Raw genomic sequence first — 23,737 nt, 5'->3', positions numbered from 1 at the left:
GATTACTTGACTTTGAAATTATAAATTTACTAAAAATCATAATTAATTCAGAAATTCTTAAAATTTCTTAATATTTAATCAGAAAATAATAATTATTGTCATTTAGATTCCTAATGAAAATTATTCATACTCTTGGGACACAAATTGACGTAGCTTCTCTGACGTTTGGGTTTATATAGCTTAACCTGCTAATATACAAAATATCATTCTACCTGAATCTGAACAAATTTCTTCGTATGTCACAATCTCTTAAACTTATATTCTCTTAAATTGCTCTTTAAAATCCCGATTAATGATAATTTAAGAACGAGTTTGTCAATTTTTCTTAGAAGACTCTCATCAAAGAGATCAATATGTTGTCGATCATCAGTTCTGTAGTATCTGAGATATTGTGATTTTTATGCCACAGCGTGTGGTTTTAATTTGTAGTTTAATCCGCGAACTTTGCAAAGAACATTCACACCGCTTCGCGTCGTCTCGGTCGGTCTTGAGAATGAATTTTAGTTTAGTTGTTAGTGTTTTTGCATTTCTTTTAAGCCTTGCAACGGCTGAAAGTGATTTAACTTCGAATAAAACAACAATTGTCGAATTTCACAACAGAAATCAACTAAAAAAATTAAATATAACTTTCGAAGCCTTTACACCTCGTGGACTTAGAGTGATAGTTCCATCAATTCAAGGAATAGATCTTTTTTCATTTCAAGCGAAAATAAATTTGCCCATTTTCAAGAGAGAAGATGGAACTCTTGTTTGGGAAGTAATAAATCCATTGGAAGATAATTTAGTGAAAGAATTTCCCAATGAACAATTACTTATTGGAGATATCATCAATTTTTGGATAAGAATACAATCGAATGGAGTATCGTTGCAGTCAGAAAGTTTTTCTCATATTATTAAAGGTGAGTTTTATTGGTGTTGTTAATTAACTAACCCAAACGGGATATTTATTTAAATAAATGTCAAACTAACTTACTACAGTTTATTTTTAGCTAATTCTGCAAAATATTCATAAATTAAAAATCAGTTAAATTTTTGTTATTAGCTTGAATATTGATATCAACATTTTAAAATGTTTAAAGCTCAAGAAAAGATTAATTTGGCAGAAAAAATCAAAGTTTGGTTAACTTAAAAAACATAATTCCATTGTTTAGGTATTTTAATACCTCCGTTGTCTTGAAGTTGTCTAAAATACACACCGCAGAAAATCAGTGAACAATTAATATTTTTAATCTTATAAAATTCTGATCTTAAGTACTTATTTATTTTTATAAATATTAACTTCAACACAAAAAAGTTCTAAGTGATTAACTCAGTTTAATTTTCCCATGTCTACATTTTAGCATTGAGATCTTAATCCCGCACAAATTGAATTTAGACCATTCTGAATTTTTATTCGAAATTTTGAATTTTCGGTTTGATGGATTTTGCATTTTTGGGTTTCTGGTCTTTAGAGATCTTGAGTTTTGAAAATAACGTATTTTCGGAATTCTAAATTTACGAGGTTTGGGTTTTTAGACTTTAAATTTTGAAATTCTGTCTGGCTTTCTAAATTCTGTTTATTGGGTTGAAACTTAAATTTTTAAGAAATTTCCAGAAATTCTTCCATTAAGTCCTTACCAATATAAAATTTCTTAAATTTCCAATATTTGCTGTGTTGAAATGTTTACTGAAAACATATGAAAACCTAAGTTTATCTTATTCATCATTAGTTCATAAGTGTTTAAAGTAAATTAGTATATAAACATGGAACTACTTAGTGTGAATAAGCGGAGTACAGTAGAATTGCTGACAATAAATTTTTCTTTAATGAATTGTTTGCTAAGTCGTTATAAGTTTAGAGACGTAGCAGTTTACCTAATAATGATTACGATATTTCTTTTCAGCATTTAATTTATACATTTACATGAATTATGTAAACTTTCAAATTGATTTCTTATTTTCTAGATTCATTAAAATTTTCATAGATACTTAAGTACCTAATAATAATCAATTAATTTCGTCAAGCCCTGAGGTTGTAATCTTTCATTAACAAATGAACAAAAGCATAAGAATAACTTGTGCATATGTTTGAAGTTTAGCTTGTGTAATATTCTTCTTAATTGTGACTTAAGTTCTGTAACGTTTGATAGTTTTTTTTTAATTGTACCCTAATGATTCTTTAAAGTTTTTGAAACTTTTTAAGTTATACTTGAAATAAAAATGTTTTGACAATAATCGATTTCAATTGAGTTGATTCAGATGAATTTTTCTAAAGAAATTATAATAATTTAAAATAAACAAATCAAAAGAGTTACAAATTTGGAAATTTGACAATTCTGATAATTTAAACAATAGAATTAAAGTTTTGAGGAAATTTTGTTTTAAACCATAAACAATTTTACTTTCTATCTAAAATTTGACTTTTTCAAATCGTTAATAATATCATACTGGAAAAGGATTGTCTTCATTTACAGAAAAATTAATTCAGTATTAATTATATTATATTTCCGGGAGAGATCTAATAGTTTATAGCTCTAATCATACATAGGAAGGTATAAAGTTTACGTATTAAATCAATCAAAATTCACAGAGTAACATATTTTTGATAAGATTTATCAACAAAAAAAATGCATTACTTACAAAGGAATTACCAGTTTTTGTTTTGTTTTACATTTTTGTGTAGATTACATTTTTGTGAATCCATCAGAGGAAATACCTAAACTACGTTTTCTTTTTTTTTTATTTTTGTAGTTGGTTCCAAATATGATTTCTCTTAATTCAATTAATCAACACTTTAAATCTTTAATCTTGTCTTCATATGAAACAAAAACAAGCCACTTTAAAAACTAAGAGATCTCAAAACCCTCAATCCTGCATAAAGAGAGATAATGAGAACATGGCTTAAGGCAAATGATAATATTTAAGCCTCTATCTGGTTTATTATTCATGCAATAAAAAATACCCTCAGGCGAAAATCGACTGATTTGTTTACTTATAGGACGGTGTTCATTCTCAGTATTTCTCTCGGACACGTTTAGCTGCTCATGACTAGACTATGAATGGTTGACCTGAGTTTTTGTTTTTTTGAGATAACAGTAAATTATAAGCGCCAGGCATTTGCTGCGGTCTGCCTCTAGACTTAAGAGTAGTTTGAGACAGTGTTGTCAGGTCGGAAATTTCAAAATGTCGAAAGATCTTTTAAAGCCTCATTCAAATCTATTACTTCAAAGATTTTCTTCTGATACAACATTGTTTAGTACTACGCATTCTAAGCTCAGGCATACGAAAGTCTCCACTTAATAATAACAATGTTCAAATAAGAATTATTTCACCTGACAAATTTCGATGGATTGGTCAAAAACACGATCGACAGTTTGTCGTGATTGATAGAGTCAACATTTACTTTTAACCGATCTTAGTACGTAACTTGATTACTAAAACAAAAAGAAGATTTGATGACACTGATAACTTCCCATACTGTCTGTCGATTTGTCTTGCTTAAAAGGTTTGTAGGTTTTGTTAAGAAAGTTGTCAATTAATAACAATATTTTGCACATTATGAAATAGTTCCCTTTTTGTTAGCTTTTCTTAAAAGTTGACTGAATGTCGAAAACAATATTTTATATGAGATAAAATAAGTTTGAAACCAATATTTTTAACTTTTGAGAAGCTATTTGAGTCGAAAGTACATTTTTAGCAAGTTTTAGTATTGTTTTTCGTAAAAAAAACTGTCAATTCGATTTTTCTCAAAATTTTACCTAATGTTAAGAACAATATTTTGTATAAGATTAAATAAGTTGAAAGCCACAATCTCAAATTTTTGAAAAGATATTTGAGTCGAAATTCAATTTTTGCCAACTTTGAGTAATTGTTTTTTAGGTTTTCATTTTTTATAAAAAGAAAAACTGTCAATTCCTTTTTTTTTCAAAATTTTTTTTTGATTTATAAAAAAAAACGTTTTTTATAAATTTTTTTTTAGATTTTTTCAAAAAATATACTGGTTTGGTATCACATTACAATTTATAATATAAAATTTAATTCAAGTCTCCAACGTTATTGGTTCGTGAGATATTTAGAGTTAACCAAAATGTGCACCTTTTTTATAAACTGCTATGGTAAGAAAACACCCAAGCTATTTTCTTGGTAGCTCTATTTGCATCTTTCTCCATTATTATCTGTATAACAAAATTTATCTCTACTGGTTCTTGAGCTATAAACGTAGAAAAAACGTCGCGTACGCATAGACGTCTTTCTAAAAATCTTTTATTTCGTTTTTAGGGACCTTGAAACGTCGATAAATGTCTAAATTTTTGATTTGACAAATCGGACCCATTGCAATATCTTCCTATGGGAGGTTAATAAACATTTTTTTCCCAACTTAACTTACTTAATACTTGACACGTATCGTGTTCCATAACTTCAAGTTCAAAATATTTAAAATTATTTTGATTCACATGAATTTTTGTATTTAAATAGAAAACAATTTTTTTGGGTGATTTTTTGAAAACTAATCTGGCAATGCTACCCGGGGATTCTCTTAAGTTCATTTTAATAAAATCAAGTTTAGGATTCCATGCCGAGGCCTTTTAAATTTTCTATTAACGACCGATCGGAAATTTTTGTATTTTTAGTCTCGTTGTAAACACAGCCAATGGTGGTCTAAAAAATATCTATAAATTATTACCTCGCAAATTTTTCGTTTAATCAAAATACTCACAATTATTCTAAATATGAAATTAATTCTAGTAATTCTCGTAGTGACATTTTTGTTCTCACTTACGTCGTCTGCCAAAAACCAAAATCGTTTAAGATTTCGTTATGGAAATACAAATGTTAATTTCCAACTTAACATAGAAGTGTTGAATCCCAGAGGATTAAGAGTTTCAATTCCTCATAAGGATGGCTTGGAAATGTTTTCCTTTCACGGTAGTGTTGTGCATCAATTCAGTGATTTGAGGGAAGATCGAGATGGTTTAAAGTTTGCCCATGACGTTACCGGTAGTGTTAATGGTCTTTGGGTCTATGAAAACAAAGATATTGAGCTGAAGATCGGCGATTCTCTGAACTATTGGGTTTTTCTTCAGTACAAAGGCGCTGGGCAGCGATTTAATGACTTGACTTATACCGTGAAAAGTAAGTGTAAACAAAAATAAGCATAATTATGTTTACATTAAAATTTACAACCACGTAATCGAAGAAGTGATTAATTATGTTGTTGTTTTAGTTTTACAAAAGTCTTAGTCTTACTCGTAGATAATACTTTTAATTATAAATTTTGTTTAAAAAAAAAAAAGAAATCGTGTTTAGGTCGTTTCACGTCAAGAGAAGAATTTCTAGTTTCAGATATTTGTTCGCAAATATAATGTAGTAATGGTTATTGATATTTAAAATGGCTTTAAGTGTTTTCATTTTTTGATTGATAAGCTGTACGAGTATGTTATTTTAATGAATGAAACATTTTCAGAGTTTTTATTAACGTATGAGTTAAAATAGTGCGCATTTAAGGAAACCTTCAATATTTGGCACCATAATTATGCAAAAGTAGAAGTTAATGGTGTTATTATATTGTCGAATTAGTTAAGTGTACTAAAATAAACAACACATGGTATACTGACTTCTTTTTTTTATGGAATTTAAAATAAAGATTCCATTGCAGAAACACGTTTTTATCTGGTTTAAAATTTATTTTTTTTTAAAAAAGAAAAATATAGGTACACTGAATTTAAATCTAATTAATTTCAATAAATTATTGATTATTATTATTTTTCGTGACTAAAGCGAAGCCACTTACAAATTTGATGAGTGAAATTTTGAAGCTTCAATCATGATTAAATCAAGTACTGATTTAAATTTTAAATTAATGAAAGAATTTTACTTTTTTGAAGATTTATTCATATATATGTACATTTGTATATGTAGATGCTCATTATTTTTATTAAACTAAATATATTCCCCATCATGGGAAGTTGGAAACCAATGTAAGCAAATGAAACGATAAAGTTTTGTGTAAAACGTTTTTTTTTTAATAACATTACACAAAAAACAAGTGAATTCATTATAAACTTCAAATTTTATTTACAAAAAATACAAAAAATGATCAACAAACGTCTATGTACGATATGTAAACCAACACAAAAATGATATACTTACTTACTTACTTAAGGCGGCGCTACAGTTCTGTGTGAACTAGGGCCTCACCCAACAAACTTCTCCATCTAGCTCGGTCCCTAGCTAGATGTCTCCAGTTTCGCGCTCCAAGTTGGTTGAGGTCACCTTCCACTTGTTCGCGCCACCTGATCCGCGGTCTTCCTCTACTGCGCTGTCCTGTGGGTGTGGATTCGAAGACTTTCCGGGCTGGAGCATTGGTTTCCATGCGCTCTACGTAACCCAGCTATCTAAGTCGTTGCGGTAGCGGTTAGCAAGAGTTATTCTGCGTTTGATCTCAGCGCTGGTGTTGTTTTCTGCGTTTACAGTGGAGCCTATGTAGACGAAGTCCTTGACTACCTCAAAGTTACGTCTGTCGATTGTGACGTTTTGACCAAGACGTCGGTGTTGTATGTCTTTTCTAGACAACAGCATGTACTTTGTTTTGCCCTCATTAACCGTTAAACCCATTTTTGCCGCCTCTGCCTCAATACTCACATAAGCCCCATTGACATCACGCTGAGTTCTTTCGATTATGTCAATGTCATCAGCATATGCCAGTAATTGGATAGACTTTTGAAAGATAGTGCCTCTAGTGTTGACGTGTGAGCTCTGCACTATTCCTTCAAGCACGATGTTAAAAAAATCACATGACAGAGCATCACCTTGTCTAAAACCTTTTTTGACATCGAAAGGCTCTGTTAAGTTGTTTCCAACCTTTATGGAGCAGCGTGAATTCTCCATGGTCATCCTGCACAAACGGACGAGTTTGGCAGGGATGCCAAAACTAGACATGGCTCTATACAGCTCGTCCCTGTAGATCCTGTCAAATGCGGCTTTGAAATAGATGAAAAGATGGTGGGTGTCGATTTGATGTTCTTGGGTTTTTTCCAGGATCTGCCGTAATGTGAATATTTGATCAACTGTGGACTTTCCTGGTCTAAAACCACACTGATAAGATAAGGACCTATCAAGTTGTTGACGATGGGCTTTAGACGTTCACATATTATTACGGCAGAGAAGATTTTATAGGCGATTTTAAGTAGACTGATTCCTCTTTAGTTGGTGCAGTTTAGAGGGTCTCCTTTTTTCAGGGTCAGGCAAACAATTCTGAGGTTCCATTCATCGGGCATGCTTTCTTCCGACAAAAATGGTATTTAAGTCTTAAATTTTTAAGAAAATCAATATTTTGTTGGGCCACCACGGGCATCTATAACTGCCAGTAGTCGTCTGGGCATCGAAGAAACTAAATTTTTGAGCTCAGTAAATGTAATAGTTTGCCATTCTTCCATTTAGCTGTAGAATCTCCCACACGTGCTCAATAACATTCAAGTCCGGGCTTTGATGCGGTGTGTAAAGTTGTCGAGGAGCATAGTCAATCTTTCACAATCTGAGCCGTGTGCTTAGGATCGTTATCTTGTTGAATGATGCAACTGTGCCCAAGACTTAAAGCATCAACTGATGGTTTCAAATTTAGTTTTAAAATGGATTTGTACTGAAAGCGATCCATGTTACCCTCAATAAACACTAATTTTCCTACTCCAGACGCAGCGACAGCACCCCAAACTATGACGTTGCCTCCACCATGCTTAACAGTAGAGACTAAGTTCTTCGGATCCATGGCTGTGTTTTGTTTGCTTTTTCTTTTCCATCAGAAGTAAATGTCTTTTTCAATATGCTTTTGGGCGAATTCCAAACGAAGTTTTCGATTTTTAACGCTTATAAAGGGTTTTTTCCTAGGAGTTCTGCTGTGGGAACCGTTTTTATTCTTTGTTCTTTGAATAGTGCGTGAATAGGGCGTCCACTACGCGTCTTGTTTACAACTGTGCCAGTATTATTAAAGTTACTTAATAGGGTTCGAACTGTAGACTTACTTACATTTGATAGCTTTTGTTCATCACCAAAAGATTTTCCTTCGTTTCTATGTTTTATAACCAAATTTCGGACGTTGATTGAAATTTCTTTGCGAGAAGCCATTATTGAAATTAAAAATTTGTTGAAACTGTTTAAACTTCGACTGTATACTACTTTGTACAATGCTTTGGTAATATAAGAAACCAAAAAAATAAATAAATAACGGTACTTATCGTTTAGTAGTCAACAACAAAAACAGTGCTCTCGGTCGTATGTAAATTTTTGTCAGTGTTTTTTAATTGTTTTTAGTTAAAATATTTTAAAGAACAAAATCCAAGTTTTTTTTTGTGTAGGTATAATAAAAATAGATTTAAAAACAAACTGTATCATTATTTTTATATTTAAAGCTTTTGTTTTTATATAATGGCAAAAAGAAAAGTGGTCGTACGTGGACTTTTGTCGGCCACTGTAGTTAAAGTAAAAGTATTACAAGTGACATAGTATAGGAACTATATGACAAGTATTGAGATTTTAATTAAACATAACATAACTATGGTAAAGAAGTGGAAAATAGTAGGTCCCCCGATAGCTTTTGTCCGTCTAAAATGGGTCACCATTTTTTACGAAAATCAAATTTAAAGCTCTAAGAATATTTTGCAAATAAATTTAAAAAATGAATATGTACAAAATTATATAAATTTGTACGTAAATACGCAGGGCAGGATTTAGAGCTCCATAGGCCTCGGGACAATAAAGGAGAAGTGGCCCTCTCGCTCCAAATTATTTTCAAAATAAAGTAAAACATTTTTTTTTAACTCGAATTTTTCAACAAATAATTTATTGTGAAACCAAGTAGATTCCTTTAGTATTGAACAAACACATATGAATAAATATAATATGGAAAAAAGGATTATCTGAAATTAAATTTTAGGGCTAACGAACAGAGCCTTTCGGGCTTTTTTTCACCGAAAATCGTTGACGATTTCGTTAAAATCCAGTTCTCGAAGTAAATCGCTTTAAAAGTATATTTTTTATAATTTTCATTTTTGAAAATGAGCGTTCTCCAGTGCAGTTTGTTACCATCAAAACCAAATACGTTCTCAATGCAATTTCGAGGTTTGGGAATGTAGCTCTGAAATGTTTATTTTCGCGAATTTGGTAGTAAAATAGTTCCGTCGACTGATCTATTCCATAGTCCTTTTCCTTTTTATATGAGTAAATCAAAGTCACAAATTGAACCAACTCATCACCAAGAGCTCTAAATCATCCGGGTACACTTTCACCAATGCAGCGTTCAAGTTTTCAGCATCCATCTTCTCCATGTGATTCTGGAATCCAAATCTCTAACGTACAGCTTCATAGGCATGCAATCTTTCAGTAAGAGAAACGGATAGGTGTTTAATCACAGAGATGAAGGCGGATACTTTGTATTTTTCCTTGGTGGAAAAATTTGCGTCTTGTGCTTTCCCGTAATCGAGCGGATTCAACCTCATATTTCTAGCTCTGGTGCGTGTGCGTTATTGTACATATTCATCAGTACGGGATATTTTTTGGCTGCTTCCTCGTATTTATAAAAATCATTTTGTTTGGATTCCACGAATGATTTCAATGGTTCTAGTGCACGGATTGCCGATTCAAGAATTGTTTTCAGGTCTTGCTACATCTTGTTTGTAGCGTTGAATCGCTCCAAGATATCTTTCCAAAATGTTGCAAACAAAGCGGTTTCGAGACCACTCACCTTCTGTAGAAGGTGCGTTACTCTATTCCTCACAAAGTCTTTTTACTCTTTATTGGAAGATATGCTGGTTACAAGTTCTGCACGAAATCAAAAAATTAAACAGCCGATATCGCCACCAATTCTTGAAATATGGCAAGTGAAAAAAAGGCATCCCAATCGTACAGACTCTAGCGATCTAGAGACTTCAAGAAATGGCAAAATAGTCAGTTTGACAGATTGGACCGATTCCAATAAATTCCTGTAGGAAGTCAAACACTGGTAAAAAATTGCTTTTAAAAAAACTAAAATAATGCCTTTTTGCATAATTTATTCAATTAACCAAATTGTAGTTAGTATTAAGTAAAATATTTAATGTATATTTAAATATAAAAAAAACTACAATTTAAATTTTTTTACAAAAAAAAGTCCTACATTTTGGGGATTTTTTTTTTCAGAAATACAACAATATAAGTCGAGATTAGAAAAGTGGGGTTTTATTAAACATACGTATCAGTGGCTGATAACAATTATTGTTCGAAGTGATTTATCTAAAATCGATGACTGTGCAGTGCCTTTCGATGAGCCCATGAGTTTTCTTTATAGAAGTATTTGTGTATTTGTTTTTGGCCAACTGGCACACTGGTACACTTCTAGAGTGAAACAAAAACCAAGCCTAAAATTGTCGGATAATTGTGGAATGGAATTTTCTGAGTGTAGCAAACTAAGAAAATTCAGTATTAAGGTAAACACGTTTAAAAATTTGAGTAGTAGAAATTCACGACTTATTTTAAAATATGTTTAATATTAAATTTCTTTAAGGCCATCCTTTTAAGGTTCTAGAGAAACATTCAATACAAAAATGGACTTTAAGAAAATTCTACAAAATTTTAAATTTTTTGTGTGTTTGAAAGGAATATTTTAGTAACGAACAATTGAATTGACTTCAGGCAAATTATACTTTGATAGTTATAGAAACAAACAATAGTGGAGTAAGTTTAAAATAATATCGAAAGATAGATGTTTTCAAAAATTTAAGCACATGTTAAGAAATCAATTTATAAAAAAACCGATATATTATCCCTATTTAATTTTGTATTTCTCTTTTTTTTTGCAGAACTTGTTTCCAATACTTCCACCCAACACTCGTCGTCGTATTCAGGAGGAAGCAGCTTCAGTCAATGGCAGACTACACGCGCTCCAATCGTTAGTGCATTCCAAAGTCGAACAACTACAGTCCTACCAATTATTCATGCTCGTCCAATTGTCTCAAATTATGCTGATATTCCTGCTCCAACGATTGCATCAGATAAGCAATGCGAGTGCAACGAAGAAGCCCTCAAGGATGTGTGGACCAAGATGAACGCCACAGTGGCTAAAATGCGCGCCCTGGAGGACATCATCACTCCCTTGGAAGAGAAACTAAACAGTCTCACGGAAACGGTAGTGGAACTGATAAAGAACATGGACATTGGCACAAGACTCCTGCTTACCGGAAATCTACCCTCTCGGACGAATCCCGTTGAAGATGTTCGACATCTTATAGTTGAGAAACTTAAGCTCTTCGATCTCAGCACGACGATTCTCCAAGCCGAATACAAAAACAATGGAATTTTGTTTGATGTTTCTTCCTCCATTGATAAATTGAGAATTTTAAAGAGGTCCAATGACATCCTCTCGAAGTTGTCATATCAAATAATAGACCCTGACAGGCCTGTCTTTGATGTTAGAATGGCAAGGAAGTAAAATACAAATAAATAAATATATTTTTAGTTTAGTTCAATTTTAAACTAGTTGAAGTTTTTTTTCTTTCGTCATTTTGAAAACTTCAAAGGACAATACTGTTTTCATATACATAGCTCCCACGTAAATACGAGTATATTTTCAAATTTAAATCCTTTTATTGTTTGAAAATATACATATATATATATATAAATCTGTATATTTGTGTAAACATCAGCTACAGATCCTTAAAACCACACATTCAACATTCCCAAACGAAATCGCTGCAAACTTGTTATTTTTCAATACCACCCACGAAAACATAATAAAATGTCAAAACAATAGAAACAATGAAAATCGTTTCATTTATCCTGCAGACAATGACAACAGCAGAGCTCTACATTGCAAAAGGATATATAAACCTTAACTATGCTATACGATATGATTGCCACTTTGGTCATTGGCCATGACAAAATTGGCCCTGAATTCGAATATTTTTCTATCACATCAAGTTTTTAAAATATTCTTCTTTAAAAAAGTTAAAAAGAGCCACGACTTTGATTTTAAGGCTAAGGTTAAACACAACATAGGTCTTAACAATAAATTGAACACTGATTTTCAAAATACAAAGACACAGTTTAAATCATTACAACCTAACTTTGTTTCCGGAAATTCTTATGAGTTATGCTTTGAGTCTTCATTTGACTCCATATGAAGTTTTGTGAAAGCTTGAATTTAATGCTTCCATGATTTTGAAAAATACGCTTTAGAGTTAATTCTAAGTGTTTATTTTTAACTCAAATTTCAAAAATACCCGTTTTCAAAATTATTTTAGTATTTTTTTGTTTCAAAATATTTGTTTCAAACGCTTTATGCGATAGTTTAGTTAGAACGGCGGATTCGTAACAAAAACAAAAGTTGCTTTCAAACCTTTTTGACTTTTTCTGATGAAAAGCGCTTAAGCATAAATCGGTTAGCGTTTTTTTAAGATTTATGTAATTAATGTGAAATACAAAAACTTATGAAGATTTTTCGAAAATTTTATTAGTGTGGTCCACAACTGTATGAGAATTTTTTTTTAATACACTAAACGCCACCCTCTTAATTTGTTACACATACTGTGAAAATTATGTGTGCAAGATTTCAGTCCTTTCACTTATATATAAAAGAGTGCTCAACGCATTTAAAGTTTATATCATTTTTTTGATTGATTTTTATTTTTTTCACTTTTATTTTTTTTTACTTTTGTTAGTTTTTTTTTTATTTTTACCAACTTTTTTTTGCTTTTTCATTTTCTTAAAAATGTGACTGACAGCTCCTTTTTAGAAATTTTAGTTGAAATGCTTTTCCGGTTTTGTGTTACGACATGAAGTAAAAATTGTTTTTCTTCTTCGTTCTTAGTGAGTATCGTATTATAGTCTTCAAATAATGTTACACCTCTCTCCGCTGTATCATTAACAACACGCAAATTTTCCACGCAGTTTTTTCCGTGAAGGTAATCGGAATTGTCATTCCAAATCTCAGGAGGTAATTGCAAGAAAGAGCCCTTGATATCTAGAACTGAAAGTGTTTTAAGCGTTCTTTGTGATACAAAAGCTTCCAATGTAGCCTCCAAAGTAAGTTTAGTGGAATCACCTCCTTATAAAACGCTTACCACTATCAACATTTATTTTTTTTACTATGGCCGTTTTCTCACTATTTGTGAGCTTGTGAAAAAATAGAGCTAAGGCGACAAATTCGTCAGACAAATACCATAAGTGACGCTCTAAGACACCCCTAACTACAACACTTATTTCGTAGAATTTTAACTTTCTCCCAAGAAGTAAGTCATTAACTGGTGCACTTGCTGCCAATGGTGCTTCCATCCAAATTTTGGTGTAGATGATTGTACCAAAATTAACAAATCGAACAATTTGTTTTTCTTCTCTCTTGGTTAGCTTAAATTCTTGTAAATTATTTCTAAAAAGAAAAATCTTCAAAGCATTTAGTAACTTAGCCATCCAACGAGCATGACGAATCGGACCTGAAGGACGCCAGTGAATCTTCGACGGAGGTTTATTCAAAACAATCATCGTAAGTTCTATTAACTCCTTGTAATCATCACGTACTTGATTCTTTTCAAATAAAGTAGTTAAACTCTTGAGAGTATTTTCCGCTAATTGTTCCTTCGCCTTCGCTTCGAGGTCAAGACAATCGAAATGTTCTTTTGGTAAAATTTACCAAACATCACTGAATCTTTTGAACAGAGATATTTGATTAGAGTTTGATGCTCCAAAGCACAAAGTAAATACTTTAGAAAGAATTATTTCAAATATACATATGCAAGCCCCAAAAGATTATGTCCCATTTTTCCTCTAAGAGAGTGCAAGCTCCTTTTTGGGCACCGGTATTTGAAGCAATAGTGTCAAAGCTCATAGCGCGGTTTCTATTTGTGATATCACACTGTTGTATAATGTCAAAAACTGCATCCGATATTTGTTTCCCTGTTCCTGAGGTAAGTTTTTGGTACGCCTAGTAGTTTTTCACAACCATAACCCAAGACAAAAACTGGAAGACGTTCTACTTTCTTACTGCCAGTTATATCTGGCATAAGTTAACCATCCCAATGTATTACAAACGGTAAATCGATGTCAAAAATATTATTTTTATTATAGTTGTATTCGGTTCTGGCTTTTTTCCTTGCGCGTCGAATTGTGCTGCGATAAATTAGAAGTGAAGCAGGATTGTAACCGAGGCAGCAGACAATAGAATAATCAGTCGCATTGCTTCTCGATCGGTGATTTTATTACGATCAAGAGCACTGGTAACGTGTTAAGTAAATATACCGCTAGTAGAAGGCACAGCATCAATAGAACTAGTAGCTCAACTGGTCTGTTTTGGTAAAACCACTTTAAACTCTTTAATGTGCTTGCACTAGAAGTACTGGTGAAGTTCTAGTTTTTGACTTGACATCATGGAAGATGAACCGTTATTTTTAGAAGCAATTTCTCGGAGTTCTTGAGCTTTCTGTTTTCGTTTTATAGAACGTGCTTTGACCCTTTCTACCTTCTTGTCAATTGATGTCATTATCATCTTACGTTCTCCTCTTTGATCAATGAGAAATGATTTCTCTTCCACAATTTTCATCAAATTCATGGCTCTTGAATGAGCAATCTCAAAGAGTTTGTCTAATTCTTCTGTAAATAATTGTTCTTTTTTTTTGTGCTTCAGAATTTCTTTCTTTATTTTTCTTCAAAAGAAGACACCTTTTATGCAATTTCATCAACTTTTCAATGCAGTGATTTTGTTGCTTGTTAGAAAATCGGATTTGGCCCATCATTCTAAAAGTTCTTGCACAAGTACATTAGCCGAATATTTCACGTTAAGCCTTATCAACGGTTCAATATCTGGGCACCCAAGTAAAAAAATTTCGTTTTTTTCCGAGAAGATAAATACATTTTGCAACACTTATTCACTCCGCGTCTATTGGTTAGATAATTTATAAAACCAAATATTTATTATAACTTCCTTATAGTTTATTTTAATAACGATCTTATTTGTTAAGCACACCAAACTGACCTATAAGAACAAGTTAACCCTATACTTTGTTGTAATTAAAAACACGTGTAACAAAGAAAACAAAAAAAAAATGGACCACCCTACTGGGTATTGAAGATAAAGATTATAAATTTGGAAAACCTCCATAAACGCTGTATTGAGAAAAAAACCTTCCTCATTGATTAAGATATTCTCAAAGAGCCTTTAAACCAGTTTTTTTTTTTCAAATTTCAAAAAGTGAAAACCTATTTTAACTTTTGAACAGACAAATTTATTTTCATGTGGCAACAATGCTTAAGAACACTCTAGTTCGGAGCAAGCAGCAAAATGTTTAAAATACAAAATCAAACAATAAACTTGCAGTTGCAGTTGCAGTGGAAGCACCATGAGGACCGCAGAGAGCACTTGTTGGATAAATATTGCCATTTGCCACAAACTCAGAGGGAGGATGGTAGATGGTTTTGTTTTACTGGCCTTAACTCCTGTCTCGCTGTGAACACACAATATTATACTGTATTGTCGCACAGAACCAGAGCAAAAGCAGCTATGAAATAAGAGCTCTGTATACCTATGTACCTTCCTCAATTGTATTTTCGTATCGTATCGTATCGTTCTATTTTAAATGCAACAAGGCTTTGTTTCAAAACACTGCAAAAATATTACTTTCATATCTAAGTGCTCATTTGGCTCCTGTGATATTCGCAGCACACAAAAGAGTTTATACATCCGCATCATTTCTTTTATGTTTTCCCTTTGGGGAATAAGAAACTCCTGTAGTCCTGTGTCGTTTCAATCTGATTCTTGGCGTAATGAGAATCCTTTTGTGAAATATTGTGTTGGCAAGTTTTATATCGCTTGAATTCTAAATATAATTTAATACCTACTTTTATCGGAATTTTATTTATTATTTGTTTCAAAGTAACACAAAAAGGAAGAACTGTAACAAAAGATTTAGAGTTTGTAAAAAACTAGCTCATTTCAACTAGCGAGCTATTTGGGAAGGATACGGCTAGAAATAAAATAATGATACACAGCCCATTGCTTTTGAATACCTGCACTTACTGACCCTGGTAAACATCCACATTCGTGGAGTGCAGCAAAAAAAAAGAATCTCTGTATTCAAAAGAACGCCCAAAATGTAGCTGTTTCTTTTCAAGATTATTGTTCTTTCTAAAGATAATGCAGAATTATTAGAGTTGCATTTTTTTGTGCCTTTTTCACTTGGCTTAAATTTAGGGCGTCACCCAAATGTAAAATTAATTTGTCCAAACAATGTTGGTACAATTTCCTTTTTTATTTGTTTATTTTTAATCGTCCCTTAAACAAACCGCCATATAAACGTTTACATTATTGTTTTAAGTCCTTTTAACATAAAGTTTATTGCTGGAGGTATTGTTGTAAAATCCTCCAGCTCAATTTTACAATAATTTATTATTTAAACTGATGTAGATCTCTTTTGTGTATAGCAGAGATAAAAGTGATGATAATGATGTTATGTGTGGTGGAACCGCAATAAATCGCTATTTAAACGGAAGTCTTGCATGTGGAAATATAAAACAATTTTAATTTGTATTTAATTACTCTATGCATACATTAATATGCGATGTTTATTCACGCCAATAATTTCTCATGCGAAAATCCATCCTTAATTTGTAATATGTACTTTTATTCATGTGAAAATAGCCACGTTATCAAAACCCACAAATGTTGTTTTTTCAAAAAGGCCTGGTGATTATAAGGCTCCCTGAAATTACGCCATAGGAAATCACGCCAAAAAATTAAAATGGAAAAAGAACCTAAAGAGTTTGGTGTTAATTCCGGATTTTTTGGCTATTTTTTCCGAAAATTTCTTGGCGTTTTTTCCTTTTAGAATAATAAAAAAAAGCCAAACAATTTTTGTATAGAAAAAACGCCAAAAATTTGCTTTTGGGCTTTTTTTCAAACAAAAAAGAAAAAACGCCCAAAAATAAACTTTTTAGTTTTTTTCCAAATCTTAAAGCAAAAAACGCCACAAAACAAACTTGTTGGCTTTTTTTCCTAATCGAATAATGAAAAAAAGCCAGAAAATTAACCGATCGTTCTTCCAAATCAAAAACAAAAAAGTACATGTTTGTCGAATGTATTCGTATTCGTAAAATTATATAACGGCAAATAACAGTATTTTACATGTTTTTCACGAATTTTGAAGAGCATATTTTGTTAAATTTTTTAAAGCGATCAGTAGTGATTGATAGTTTGTTGTTTCTCTACCGTTAGTAAAAGAGCATTTTAATAAAGCGATGGACAAAATGGAAAGTTTTGATTATGAAATTATAAGTGGTAAACAAAAAAATAGAAAACTTTTGTACGAAACAATTAACAATGGTGCTAAAATGAAAGTAAAAAGTGATGGATTGTGTGGAAAATCAAAGAACTTCGTTGCCCAATGTCCGTGTTGTCGGGAAAATGTGGCAGATGTCCTTCAGGTTTACATTTAATACCTATAAAAAAATTGACAATTGAAATAAACAAAGTTATAAGAAAATGTGTTCTACAAAACAAATGCACAAGTACCTATGATATAATCAACGGCGGGTGAGGCAGCGCGTACCGCGCCGCTCCATGTTACGTTCGTACGTTCAGATTCTTTTATAGACTTTTTGGGCTTTAATTCCAAATTAATTTTGGAAATTAAGCCAGAAAAAGCTCTGTTCATTCTTTAGACTAAATTTTCAATACTAATTTGGAAATTACACCAAAAAGTTCGTATTTTTTTGGCGTTTTTTATATTTTAGTATTTTGGCTCTTTTTCCAAAAGTTTGGCGTAATTTCCACACTTTTTGGCGTATTTTCCTTTTTGTTTTTGGGCGCTTTTTCATATTTTTTTACACCAAAATTGTTTGGGTTTTTTTTCCAAAACAGTTTTTGGCGTAATTTCCTATGGCGTAATTTCAGGGAGCCGATTATAATAGTATTGAGTTAAGGGAAGAACTGTTTCGTTTTGGAAACAACGCGTTTTCAGTCCAGAAAACTAAGTTGAAAAAAGGAGACAACCTTAGAAAAGCTGGAAATTATTTATGGTTTCCTTTTGGTGGTATCGTTTAAAAAGTCTCATAAAATATCTTGTCTGCAATGCGATACCTTATCCTAAAGAAGCCGTTCGTCAAAAACCTGGTAGATTATTATCAGTGTGGCTTCAGACCAGAAAAGTCCACCATTGACCAAATATTCACGGGTACTTCAAATCGATACCCACCACCTCTTTATCGATTTTAAAGCCGCTTAAGAAAGCATCTATATGGAAGAGCTCTACAGAGCAACGTCTAGTTTGGGTACTTACTTACTTAAGGTGGCGCTACAGTCCTGTGTGAACTAAGGCTTCAACCAACAAACTTCTCCATCTAGTTGGGTGAGGTCACCTTCCACTTGTGCGCGCCACCTGATCCGCGGTCTTCCTCTACTGCGCTGTCCTGTGTTCGAAGACTTTCCGGGAGCATTGGTTTCCTTGCGCTCTACGTGAGCCAGCCACCATATGATGATAAGGGTCTTATACAGCAACACTTTCGTCGCTCGATAGAGGACTTTACCACTCAATTGCTTTCTTAGCCCAAAGAAACAGCAGCAAGAGTTATTCTGCCTTTGATCTCAGCGCTGATGTTGTTTTCTGCGTTCACAGCACGTGGTTTACAACCTTTATGAAGCAGCGTGAATTCTTCGTGGTCATCCTGCACAAACGGACGAGTTTGGCAGGGATGCCAAAACTAGACATGGGTCTATACAACTCGTCCCTGTAGATGCTGTCATATGCGGCCTTGAAATCGATGAAAAGATGGTGGGTGTCGATTTGGTGTTCTTGAGTTTTTCCAGGATCTGCCGTAATGTGAATATTTGATCAACTGTGGACTTTCCTGGTCTAAAACCACACTGATAAGGAACTATCAGGTTGTTGACGATGGGCTTTAGACGTTCACATATTACGGCAGAGAAGATTTTATAGGCCATGTTAAGTAGACTGATTCCGCTATAGTTGGTGCAGTTTAGAGGGTCTCCTTTTTCAGGATCGGGCAAACAATACTGAGGTTCCATCCATCGGGATGGAACTCCTAACCAACTTATCTCCAGCTGCTTTTAAGATCTCGGCATTCAAGCCATCCGCTCCAGCGGCTTTATTAGACTTCAGCTTAGATATGGCAATCCTTACTTCGTCTAAGTCGGTAGGACGGGATTGTTGGCTTTCGACGTCTATGTTAAATAGATCATCATCCTGCCTGACAGAGGAATTCGGTTCGTCGTCGCCGTTATACAGTCTGCAGAAGTGGTTCTTCCATATCCTCTGCATTGACGGTTCCACTATGATGTTTCCGCTTTCGTCTTTGCAGCTTTCGGTTCTAGGTTTATGTACCTGTGAATTTCATTTCACCTGTTCATAAAACTTATAAACTTCATTCCTGCTTTTAAACCTCTCAACATCTTCGACCGCACGCTTCTCTGCCCTCTCTTTTTCCTTCTGAGAAGTCGGCGGTTCCTCTCGCCTCTTCTGCTCATAGAGCTCATGAGCAGCTCTCGTCCTCTTATGCAGCGCCGCTTTGCGTGCCTGTTGTTTGGCTGCATTTGCCAGCCGACATTCCTCATCAAACTAGGGGTTCCCTGTTGGTGGCTGTTTGAAACCCAGCACATCAGAGGCGGCTTCTCTGATTGCATCTTGGCAATGTTGCCACTGGTTTTCGATACATTCTGTTGGCGGCAGAGAACTTCGAGAAAGGTTACTTGTAACTCGGTCTGAAAAGGATTTGGCGATCTCTGGCGGTTGTAGCCGTTCTACGTTGTACCTTCTCCCAGCACCTTCCTATTTTGCCTTGGCTCTGGAAACTCGAAGTGCTGCCTTGGCTACAATGGGGTAGTGGTCCGAGTCGATGTTAGCTGCTCGGAAAGTTCGTACATCCATGATGCTGGAAGCGTCTTTGGCGTCCATTGCAATATGGTCAATCTGGTTGACGGTAGATTGATCTGGAGAAGTCCAAGTTCCTTTGTGGATGTTGAGGTGTGGAAAACGCGTTCTGGCTACCATGACGTTTCGCCTCGCAGCGAAATCTATGAGCCTGAATCCGTTGTCGGAAGTGTTGTCGTGCAAGCTGTTCTTCCCGATTATTCCACCAAAGATGTATTCCCTACCTAGTTTGGCATTAAAATTGCCCAGGACTATTTTAATATCGTAGCTAGGACACTGCTAATATGTTTTGTCTAGGAGCTTGAAGAACATATCTTTGGTGTTGTCGTCTTTCTCTTCAGTTGGGGCGTGTCCGCATATCAGGCTCATGTTTCCGAATTTAGCCTTGATGCGTGTCGTCATGAGATGCTCATTGATGCACCTATAGCTCAAGACTTCTTGTCTAAGTCTGGCTCCAATGACGAAGCCGCATCCAAATAAGGGCTGTTGGTTTTCGTGATAGCAGTCACCATAGTAAATATCGCAGTTTTTCATCCTCTAGTTTTGGTATCCGAGTATGCACGCAGCTCTATTAAGGTCTCACCGATGCCGTTGATGACAAAAAGGGTTTAAGATAAGGCGATATTCTGTCATGCGACTTCTTCAACATCGTTATGGAAAGAATTGTGAAAACTTCAACCGTCAACACAAAAGGCACAATCTTCTAAATATCCATTCAAGAAGATCAAGAAGAAGAAGATCAAAGCGTAATATAAAAGAAGCGTTTTTGAGCATTGCGACGGAAGCGGAGAAGATAGGCTTAGTGGTCAATTAACGCAAAACCAAGTATATGCTGTCATTAAAAAAGCACATTGAACGACCACATCTTGGACAAAACGTCACCATGGACAGCTATAACTTTAATGTAGTTAAGTACTTTGTATACCCAGGCATTGCTATAAACTCAGACAACGACACCAGCGCTGAAATCAAACGAAGAAGGCTCGTTTTACACTACACAGTTTTGACCGTACGGCAAAAAACCGGACGACATAAACCGGATCAATTGCTTATTACACATTATACGGTTTTAGGCCTGTAGTAAAACACGATATATGCAGGGTTACTGTGCTTTTTCACAGGTAAAGTTCGAGCTCTGCCGCACGAATAAAATCGGATGATGTGAAAACATGCATTTTGTCATGTACACCATGCTTATCGCTCAGGCCGTCCGGCTGCCGTTTACTGTTGTGGTAGTAGAAGGCTGCTTCACGGCGGCGCGGCGCGCCGGCATTTTGCCATGACCGTATAAAAAGCGTAAATGCTCTTCTTCACCGTATCAAAAACCGTATAGTGTGAAACGAGCCTAACTCTTGCAAATCGCTTCTTCATTGAACTCAGAAGGCAGTTGAGCAATAAAAACCTCTCTCGAGCATCTGAAATCACCATCTATAAAACACTCATCATCCAGGTTCTCGTTTATGGCGCTGATAACTGGACCCTTTTAAAGAAAGGTGAGTCTTAGAGGAAGACCGCGATACATATGGTGCTCGCATGTGGGTGAAGACCTTTACCAAACATGGTATTCGCTTATTTACGACAAGGGAATTTATTGAAAATAAAAAAAACTTACCATTAAATGCTTATGATCATGGACAATATAATTCCATTTGCATTTTAGATTTTCACCTTGCACTTTGAAAACAGAAAGTTTAGTGTAATAAGTGTAGAACAAAAATAGCACATAACTCGGGATCAAAAGAAACTTGAAAGATTTAATGTATCACTCCCGGAAAATTATATCTATCAATAGAAAAAACATCCGAAAGCACACTAAATCCTAAAATTACCGAAATTATTGCATAATATTAAAAACACTTAAATATTTCTAAAAACCGACGACGACGATTAAGGCAACCTTAAGTGGTAGGTACCGGGTACGAAATGAAGCATTCACATACCGTACTGATGTATCCACAAATCACCGTCAATGAATCCGTTAGATTCCGTTTTCTAAACGGTTTTGATTGAAATAATAATTTAACACAAATAATATTGAAAGACTCGCACATTTTTAGATCACTAAAACTTTCGTATTGTTATTTTACACAAATTTTACACTTTTATCGAATTTGTTTGGATGTTTTAATGATAAAACAAAAATTTAACCACTGCCGGAACAACACAAGCAAAACATGTATGAACTTCAACTGGATATTGAATTGGTTGTTAGAGATGAGCAAACATGGAATTAAGTAAAACAAGTAATCGAATTTATCGATTAAAAGTAATAGTTATTATAACATTAGGCCTTTCGTTCAACGATGATTTTTCTTTTTTTAACTTTTGAGAAGGGCCTAGTGACTAACAACTCTCAACCATTCCTATATGCCAGTTATGTTGTCAGGGATGGAGGGGACCTACAGTTTTAAGTCGATTTGAAACGGCTTATTTTTGAAAACACTTCATGATAAGAATTACTCTTGGAGGATTTGTTAATTCCCCGCAAATGGCAGTACCACGGGTACTAAATTTGTTTGCACTTATCATTTTATTTTTTGCGAAAGTATGTGTTGTTTTGCAATGTGGAAACACTGGACGTGATACCAAACTTTAAAACACACCTGGTGTGAAATTGAAAAACTAATTGTTGATTCACATAAATAGATCCAAGTATAAAGCAGTATTTTGCTTGGTAAATAAATAGAACTTCTGATCTTGATCACGCTGAAAATAAAACACAGCTTTTAAGGGCCTATTCAAACTTAACAAAAAGTGAAATTAACTAAAAATAAAGAATGCTAACTTTTTAACTAACTTTAATTTTTTCACTACTGATTTTATTTAAAAGACTTATTATGGTTAGTGACATATATAAGGCTGCGTATTGGTTCGTTCCCTTAAGCTGGTTTCCTTAAGATCGGTTAAGCCTATTATAGTTGGGTCTTTACTGAGCTGTATTGCACCTTTATACCCCTCTGAAACAGTTGAGGGTTAGCAAAGATTTTATTTCAAAGATTTTATTTCCAAAGCATATCTTTTTAATTTTGTTGTTATGGTGAAATTTTAGTAGGTACTTTCCCTTGACCGTTTTGGAGAAACACTAAATACATATCGCCATATCGGGTGTTTGTTAGAGCTTAATAATTTTAAATATTAACAAAAAACATGAATATTATGATGGGCTGCAATTTCTCCATGACTATCTCTTTGATTTCTTCCTTTGAGGAAGATCCTGGCTTGTCCAAAGAACTGAGGATCTTCTTGATGTTACCATCGCTGTCCATCAAGGGCCGATAGCCCACTTTTGTGGTTTTATTTACTGGAACAACGATTCCCAAATGTTTTGGCGCAAATTTTCCAAGCCCGCTGCGACGTATGTAGCCTCGACAGGAGATTTTCTTTCATACTTATTCTCCTCCACAAATTAACTTATCACCTTTTCATATCTCCCAAACTCTTGTAATTGAACGAAGTAACCGGAAAGTCTTTCTCCAGGTAGTAAGCGAAAGCATAGAACATATTTGAGGTGACGAGTTTGAAGACGCATCCCTTGGAAACGTTATTAAGAACTATGAGCAAGTCTTCCTCTTCCTTAGGGTCGTAACGCAAGTAGCCATAGTGAATTCCGGTTTCTCGCTTAACAAAGAGCGTTTGAAACTCTGGAGGATCATAAAAGACAGTGCCACAAATTGTCACCATGCTTTTATTCTGGACGTTTTTTTGTTGCCATGGAGCTTCATTCATTGTTTACATTAATTTGAGCGCTGAATGTTTCGAAAGGTTTGTTTGTTTAGTTCAACTTTGAATTGCTACTAGTTTTCGAGAGATTTTATATAAAACTTGTGGCTTACGAGAACTTGTGGTATGACAAAACTTGA

At 34.0% G+C, this 23,737-nt stretch overlaps 1 protein-coding gene across 2 annotated transcripts; it reads left to right on the top strand.

The window, feature by feature from the left end:
• Nucleotides 1-405: 405 nt before the first annotated feature.
• On the top strand, nt 406-11,481 carry LOC129951804 (uncharacterized). 2 transcript variants are annotated; one of them, XM_056064124.1, is made up of 2 exons: nt 406-899; nt 10,809-11,481. In XM_056064124.1, the coding sequence occupies exons 1-2, from the start codon at nt 494-496 to the stop codon at nt 11,435-11,437; spliced, it is 1,035 nt and encodes a 344-aa protein (XP_055920099.1). In that variant the 5' UTR covers nt 406-493; the 3' UTR covers nt 11,438-11,481. The 2 variants fall into 2 exon arrangements, with proteins under 2 accessions (XP_055920099.1, XP_055920100.1); XM_056064125.1 differs by lacking the exon at nt 406-899 and adding an exon at nt 4,615-5,112.
• Nucleotides 11,482-23,737: the final 12,256 nt, after the last annotated feature.

The sequence above is a fragment of the Eupeodes corollae genome, chromosome 3, assembly GCF_945859685.1.
Source record: "Eupeodes corollae chromosome 3, idEupCoro1.1, whole genome shotgun sequence".
Taxonomy (NCBI): Eukaryota; Metazoa; Arthropoda; class Insecta; order Diptera; family Syrphidae; genus Eupeodes; species Eupeodes corollae.
The sequence above is the reverse complement of the archived record's forward strand: the minus strand, read 5'-3'. Positions and strand labels throughout refer to the sequence as shown.

Coding starts and splice junctions, on each gene's coding strand:
- LOC129951804 (XM_056064124.1), top strand. CDS start 494: ATGAATTTTAGTTTAGTTGTTAGTGTTTTTGCATTTCTTTTAAGCCTT. Junction 900..10,808: donor TTTTTCTCATATTATTAAAG/GTGAGTTTTATT, acceptor TTTTTTTTGCAG/AACTTGTTTCCAATACTTCC.